We start from the raw sequence: 9284 nt of genomic DNA, 5'->3' as shown, positions 1-9284 counted from the left end.
TCACCCCATCGTCCCACTCATCCGAGGGCTGGAGAAGTGAGACGAGTACACGTTCCAGGGGTCGTGGGAGGACGGGGCCAGCGGGGTCTCCCTGGACGCGTTGCGCCCTTCCCCGGCGTCCGTGTCCTGCGGGTCGGCGTCCTGGTCGGTGTCGTCCTCCGGCACGGCCCGGGAGTCCGAGCCCTCCTCCGTGCCGGGGCCGACGCGCACGTTCCACGGGTCGCTGGGGTCCACCAAGCGGTTCCTCCTCTCCCGGTGCAGGAGCCTCTCCAGGGGCACCGTGTTCTTCTCCGACAGGAACAGGGAGGTCTGCGGGAGGCGGCGGCCCGCGGCGTACACCTGCCTGGAGCCCTCCAGGTCGAGGAGCACCCCGGTCCTGCTGGAGTAGTACACGTCGCGGTGGTTCTCCGTGAGCTTGTGGTTGAACAGACAGTCCTCCCTGAGGCAAGTGAGCTGCCAGGGGGGAAAAACACAAAATGACCAATATATTTGGAAATAGCACCTCAATTGCTGCTGGTGGCCACTATCCCCAGAAAAATGGTACTACTATTGCATTTACAAGACAACCATCACAGAAAGTACAATAATGATAGCACCCCTCATTATAATATAGACAGGTGGGGAAGTTTGGACTAAATCATATTTTACAGAAAAAAATGTTCTTATATTAGGGTCCAAAAGACAAAATATTATCGAAAGGAATCATTATCAAAAAGGGTCTGTCAAATTTAAGACTTGATATGAAAAAAAAAGGTTGAGAATTACTGGTCTATAGTTCAGTGCGTACAACCACAAATCCGAGCGTAAAAGAGAAGATACATCATATCAAATGATCAGGAAATAGCATCGACATTGTTGCTGGAACCCCCCGTACGCTGCATTTATTTTCTCAAGCAACGGTTCTCAAACAAGGGTCCAGGGGGTTCCCCCAGAGGTTCCCCCAGAGGTTCCCCAAAAGGTGCCAGGGCCAAATGGATAATAGTTCAGCTTCACCCTCAGTCCATTCCCAAGACTTTCACCATTACAGAATAATGAATTTGGACTAAATCCTAATCAACAATAACAGATCTTCTCAGATTGGGGTCCCAGACAAAATCTATCCTCCTCGGGGTCCTAAATAAAAATAAATAAAATAAAATAAAATAAAATAAAATAAAATAATAATAATAATAACCTATATAGTCTAAAATCCGCGCGTTATCTGTTCAAAAAATGTGGAAATATTTCTAGGCGGTGATACATCAAAATTGTAACGTTACTTCAGATGAATGAACGCAATAAGATGCCCACTCACCGAGCTGAAAGGGTTGCCCGCCGAGTCCAGGCACAGGTAGCGGTTACTCTTGACTCCGAGGATGGCGACGCGCTCCCGGGTTTCGGCTTTGAGTAAAATCACACCTGTTGGGGGAAAAAATAAAAAAACAAAAATGAAAAAAAACCCAAAAACGAATGGATTGCACGGGTTACATGCATGGATAACACGAGGCAAAAAAAAATAAAAATAAAAATCAAAGATACAAAACATGTTCTTGGAGGGGAAACCTACTGTAGGAACCCCTGGCTGTGGTTTTGCGCACATGGCCGTTCAGACTGATCTCCAGGTAGAAGTTGTTGAGCTCGGTGGAGGTCTGCAGGTGGACGTATCTCCTCGGGTTCCCCCAGTTTGAGCCGACCAGCGGCGACGGATTGGGGACGGACTCCACACACCGAAACCCTTGGAGGACGGCGAGCAGCACCGCCAGAACCGTGTCCCTCATCTCGGACCTCTTGGCTACGTCCATCGCAGGAGGGTGGATGGGGTTGGACAAGGACTTGGGATGTTCTGTTGTACCCGAGTTGGGAGATGGCCCCTTTTTAAAGGCGCCGGGGGCCACTCCTGCAGCCTTTACGCACACACGCGGCTCGCCCACAAGGCAGATGTGCGGCGGAAGGGGCACTTCCACCTCTGTGCGTATTTATCCTTTTGCTTAATGGGACCTTTTCTATTGTGCAATCTGTTTTGGTGACACATCTTGACTTTGGATTGTTATACCACGACCTGTTCGAGTCAAAAGACAGTTTATTTCGTATACGAAATAAACTGTCTTTTGACAGTTATGCACACACACACACACACACACACACACACACACACACACACACACACACACACACACACACACACACACACACACACACACACACACACACACACACACACACACACACACACACACACACACACACACACACACACACACATACATATATATATATAGCCTGGGTTTCAACTTATTATATCGAGGCCAAAGGAAAGGGGTTTTAATTGCTTTGTTTCAATTTTCAGTCTTATATTATATGTAGCTATGGCAGGGTCGACGAGATGGGAAGATTGTTAGAAAAAAAAAAGTAAACGCACTGTAGGACGACTTTTTAACGGTGAATGCATGAAAACATGAATACATGTCTACATACATGTATGAATACATCAGCGTAAAATGTTGGTCCGTTCTTTTGTCTGGGGACATTTTACGCACCAGCGCCAGAGCCACAGTGCCACCGTTCCCACAGCAGAGGGGGCCACCGTCTGCGAGTTGAGCGTGTAGTCACAGGTTTGACAGGGATCGCCGAAAACATACATACAGTAGGTGAATACAGTACATACATAGATACATACACACAGTACATAGATACATGCAGTACATACATACAGTACATACCATATTTACATACATAAATACATATATATATATTTTGTATCAAAATATACATACATACAGTACATGCATACATACAGTACATGCATTACATACATACATACAAACAGTACGCACAGTACATACATACATTACATACATTTGTAATACACACATACTGCCCATATATAGGTACAGTACATAGATACATAGATACATACATACATACATATAAACAAACAAACAAACATACATACATACATACATACATACATACATACATACATATAAACAAACAAACATACATACATACATACATACATACATACATACATACATACATACATACATACAGTACATAGATACTGTACATACACACAGTACATAGATACATGCAGTACATACATACAGTACATACCATATATACATACATACATACATAAATACATAAATATATTTTGTATCAATATATACATACATACAGTACGTGCATACATACAGTACACATGTAAATACAGTACATACATACATATGTACATACAATATGTACATACATACAGTACAAAAATACAGTTCATACAGTAAATGCATACATATAGACATTCAGTACATACAGTATATACATAGTTACAATACATACAGTAAAAAAAAATACAGTACATACAGTAAATACATACAGACATTCAGTACAAACATACATACATACATACAGTACATACATACATACATACATACATACATACATACATACATACATACATACACTAGGTGCATACAGTACATACATAAATACATACACAAAGTACATAGATACATGCAGTACATACCATATATACATACATACTTAAATACATATATATATTTTGTATCAATATATACATACATACAGTACATGCATACATACATATGTATGTACATACAATATGTACATACATACAGTACAAAAATACAGTACATAAATACAGACATACATCTGAATCAGAACAGAATCAGAAATACTTTAATAATCCCAGGGGGAAATTACTTAGAGTTAGAGTGGAAAAAAAACAAGAACGAACAAAAAGAGAATAAAAGTTAAGAAAGTTAAGAAGCAGACTCAAAAGTTGGAGCAACATAACAGGCAGCATGCAGCTTTTGCGCACGCGCACTGAATGATACATACATACATACATACATACATACATACATACATACATACATACATACAGTACATACATACATTACATACAATCGTAAATACGTACATACACACATACTGCCCATACATAGGTACAGTACATAGATACATACATAGATACATAGATACATACATACATACATACATATAAAAATACGGTGCATAAATAAATACATATAGTACATACATACATACATATGTAAAAACATACCATACATACATACATACATACATACATACATACATACATACATACATACATACATACATACATACAGTACATAGATACATACACACAGTATATAGATACATGCAGTACATACATACATACATACCATATATACATACATACATACATAAATACATATATATTTTGTATCAATATATACATACATACAGTACATGCATACATACAGTTCACACATAAATACAGTACATACATACAGACATACATATGTACATACAATATGTACATACATACGGTACAAAAATACAGTACATACATACATACATACATATAAAAATACAGGGCATAAAAAATACATACAGTACATACATACATATGTATAGATATACCATACATACATATACAATATATACATACAGTACACACATAAATACGGTACATACATACATACAATATGTACATACACACAGTACAAAAATACAGTACATACAGTAAATACATACATACAGACATTCAGTACATACAGTATATACATAGATACAATACATACATACATACATACATACATACATACATACATACATACATACATACATACATACATACATACATACATACATACATACAGTACAAGCAGTACATGCATACAGTACATACAGAATACAGAATAAATACAGAATAAAAGTTAAGAAAGTTAAGAAGCAGGCTCAAAAGTTGGAGCAACATAACAGGCAGCATGCAGCTTTCGCGCACTGAATGATACATACATACATACATACATACATACATACATACATACATACATACATACATTTGTAAATACGCACATACACACATACTGCCCATACATAGGTATAGTACATAGATACATACATACATACATACATACATACATACAGACAAAAATACAGTGCATAAATAAATACATATAGTACATACATACATACATACATACATACATGTAAAAACATACCATACATACATACACACAGTACATAGATACATGCAGTACATACATACAGTACATACCATATATACATACATACATACGTACATACATACATACATACATACATACATACATACATACATACATACATACATACATACATATATTTTTTGTATCAATATATACATACATACAGTACATGCATACATACAGTTCACACATAAATACAGTACATACATACATATGTACATACAATATGTACATACATTACATACATACAGTACAAAAATACAATACATACAGTAAATACATACATACAGACATTCAATATATACAGTATATACATACATACATACAAACATACATTCATACTTACATACATACATACATACATACATACATACATACATACATACATACATACAAACATACATTCATACTTACATACATACATACATACATACATACATACATACATACATACAAACATACATTCATACTTACATACATACATACATACATACATACATACATAAAAGATGAAAACATACCAACCAAATACAAAACAAAACAAACTTTTATTGGTATCTCAGGAATACAGTAGACTGCTGTGCACAGCACATAAGTACAAAAATAAAAGGAAAACAACTTTACTATTTAAAATTCTTACTCTGCATCGTCAGTTTTCAGAAACAAATGAATAAGGTTTTTTGTTTTTTTTTAGTTTTTATCGCATTTTACAATCATCTTAGCAAACCCAAACTAAGGCAGAAGGTGAGGTATAACGGAGATGAGAAGAACAGGGTGGGGACCTAACTCCCACTAGTGAAGGGGTAAAATATAAAAATATCATTTGCATCGTTGACACAATGATACCACGTGAAGACCACAGGCACATACCAAAGAAATATTAGGGTCATGTTCTAGAGTCTGCGGCGGGCAATATAAAAAAAATGTAAATAAAAAATGCTGTCCCTCACCTTATATCTAGAAAGTAAAATTTACTTATGATAAGCTATGAAACAGACAAGAGCATAGCAGATATATCTGGATCATATTTTTTGGTCAAAGCTGAAAAGGAGAGCTACTGTATTTATACGGGCAAAACGGGCATTTTTTTTTCTTTTAAGTGATCCTGCTCTTGTACCTGACACGTACTGCGCAGAGGCGGCGTGATATGAAGAAAATCCGGTAACATTCCCTCCTTTATACACTCTTTTCCTTTCTCCGCGTGTTTTCCGAGATAAGTCCTTAATAAGGTGCTACAAGAGGCGTCCGACACTGGGACTTTGAGCGGAGCGGAGCGAGGGCGGCGACATTCCCGCGCCGGTGCGTCTCGGCTGCTTCGCCCATCCCGGAGAGGTAAGCCAAGCGGCGCGCGACCTTTCCGGAGCAGCGCGCGAGACATGGATCTCGAGTACACTTTTTATTTTATTTTTTTTTATTCCCCAGAACGGAAGAAGAAAGCAGCGTCGCCTTGTGAAGAGACGTGATTCAAGTCGCGTTGGTACCTCGTGACTCCCAACCGGTCGACCGGCAAAACCACCAGAGTGTGGCTGAGCCGTGGGGCTGCCCCCCGAACGTCGACCGGTTGAATCAGATATAGAGAGAGTCGTTATTTTCGCGTGTGTACATTTTTGCTCGTCCAGATCCCGGGCGACCCGTTATAGCATTTCATTATTTATTTATTTTTTTTAAATCGGTCCGAGAGAACGACGCCATCCGCGACCGATGAGCCGTTCTCCGGTATTGCGTTAGAAGACGAGGACACCGCCCTCCGGCTGAAAGCGAAAAAGCCGATGCCGGCCTTCACGGGAACTCCGGAAAAAAAAAAAACTGTCCTCCGTTTCGGGATGCCATGCCGCCCTCCGCGGGAACTCGGAAAGCGAACGTACTGAACAGCCAAATCCGATTCGACTGGCAAAATTCTGAGCCGGCACGGCCCTGGCCGTCCGCTGAGGGGAACGCACGTCCCCGGAATCGGCCGGGTAAAGGAGAGAGAGAGAGAGAGAGAGAGAGAGCAAGGCGGAGAGGACTCGGCATGACTCTGCTCTTTCCCGCTCCGCGCTCGACTCCAATCGCTCCGCGGAGGTCCCCCCCGGCAGAAATACCTGATGGACGGGACCTACAGCTCGAGGAAAAGGGAGGGTGGGGAGTGGAAGGTGGTGTGTGTGCGCGTGTGCGCGCGTGTTGGTGGGCGGCGGAGGGGGTCGAAGGGTGAGTTATAGTTTTGAAGCGGCGTTTTCCAAAGGCTGCTTTCGATGCGCACGCCGCACCACACGGGGTGACGCGCGGACCTTCTCACAGCGAGATGAACCCCGAGGAGGGCCGTGGCCGCGCCTCCTTCTTTGGCCGGGGGACGGAGGCCTCGGAGGCGACTCGGATCTAGTCCAGTCACCAAAAGATTCACGGGATTTGCCTAAAATCCCGTCCACCCGGTGACCCGTCACGGAGCGCACGCTTTTGAAATGATGGAGCGTGAACGAGACATCTCCAGTTTCCTCACTGAGTGGAAGTGGCGGCCGGCTCCCGACTCTGACCTTGAACTAAAAAGGGAGATGAGGAAGCTCCCGGGTTACGGCTGGAATCCTAAGGTCTTAGCGTTGAGGGTGCGGGGGCGAGGAATCGGGACGGGGGCGGGGCGGGGGGGGGGGGGTTCTCTCAGGTATGTTGGAGGTTGTTGCCCGTCATCCTGACAGATCCACATTCTCACCGGAGGGCTCCGGCAAACAACAAAGACAGGAGGCACGCACTCCTGCCATAACTCTTTTCCCGGATTAAAATAGTCCGGCTCCCTGCTTCTCTGTGCTCCAATAAACCATAGAAGCCACAGGGGAGGGGGGTGGACGAGGGGGTTGAGGCATTGAGGGGTTGAGGTGGGGTGGACGAGGCGGGTGGGGTAGCTGTTGGAACGAGCGAAATGCCAAGAGTGGATGCACACAACAAGATACAGGCAGCATTCAACGCTGATGACAAAGCAAAGAGAGCAATCACCGCGACACGCAGCCGAAAGGTCCACACCAGAAACGGCGAAAAGGGAAGCGACCGATTTCCGAAAAGGAATAGTGCATCTCATGTCATCGTAGCAAGAGTCCTGTGCGCTCATATTCCAACACCCTGTAGAAATTCTACTGTAAATTGCAGCGACGCCCCATTTTGTCCAAGGGTGTCCCGCGCTTAACCGTGTCAAACCTCAAACAAATGTCGGTGAAAACGGTGAAAAAAAACAAACAAAAAAAAAAAACCCACGCGCCGGGACGCTCCCACCGCACAGGAGAACGAGAATAATCGGCTGGAATGACAAGTCTGAGTGGGAACACAATTCAAGGACTAGTACAGAAGTGATGCTGTGTGCAAATCCGCTCTGCGAGCCGCAGTGTCCTCGGGCCCGACCGGTCGCCGGACCGCGACTCTCCCCTCATTACATTTAGCAACATCCCACAGCTCCCAACGCCGGCCAGCCCACTGCAGTGTTACTGCAGAGGGCACCAGCGCACGGGGGCCGTGCCCACACACACGCACGCGCGCGCGCGCGCACGCACGCACGCACACACACACACACACGCACACACACACGCACACACACACACACACCCACCCACACACAAATCCCATCATATGCACAGACACGCCAATAAGTAAAACAGACACGCCTCCGAGAACGACTCCTTCCACACCGTTTAGGCACCGTCATCGACAGCCACCGCGCCACCTGAACTGGCTTCGCCTTGTTCGGACTATTGCGATAAAGCAGCATCGTAGGAAAACCCACAAACAAACGTTTTTCCTCCCCCTCTCACATTTCTTTCACGTTGTAACTATTTACATTATTTTTCCACTGGCTGATTGGACATCATTTTCCCGCAGCGGTCGGTGACACCTTAAAGCTTGCAAACCCCATGACTCAGCCAAACACTTCAAGGGCGGGACTAGGTGTCGACGCCGAGCGACCCCCGCGCGTCTCCCTTTTTTTTTTTTTTTTTTTTTTTTTCTTTTTTCTTTTTAGATGCTCGCGAAAGGCGCCGGCCCGAGTCGGGCCTCGATTATTTCGCTTTCGCGTCTTGTCCGGACGTGCGAGGACGCTAAAACCCGGGAGACAACACTGGCCTCCCTGGGCGACTTCTGAGATCCTTGAGCCGTTCCCCGGCCCTCACCGCATACAGTATATCACTTTATCGATCTAATTACAGAAAAGAAAATAAACCAGAGATAGTTGCCCCCGCACCCCTTCCCCTTTGAGGCCCCATGGGAGTGTCAGCCCTATTTCTGACTCCGGCGGGTGTCTCTTACATGCAA

The 9284-nt window shown here is 43.5% G+C and overlaps 1 protein-coding gene across 1 annotated transcript; it reads right to left on the bottom strand.

The window, feature by feature from the left end:
• fgf23 (fibroblast growth factor 23) lies at positions 1-1781 on the bottom strand (the record flags this gene model as incomplete). The annotated part of the gene is made up of 3 exons (XM_080022133.1): positions 1-453; positions 1295-1398; positions 1547-1781. The coding sequence occupies 3 exons, from the start codon at positions 1779-1781 to the stop codon at positions 1-3; spliced, it is 792 nt and encodes a 263-aa protein (XP_079878259.1).
• Between the last annotated feature and the right edge of the window lie 7503 nt (positions 1782-9284).

This window comes from Zeus faber, assembly GCF_960531495.2.
Source record: "Zeus faber genome assembly, chromosome: 21".
NCBI classification, from domain to species: domain Eukaryota; kingdom Metazoa; phylum Chordata; class Actinopteri; order Zeiformes; family Zeidae; genus Zeus; species Zeus faber.
The sequence above is the reverse complement of the archived record's forward strand: the minus strand, read 5'-3'. Positions and strand labels throughout refer to the sequence as shown.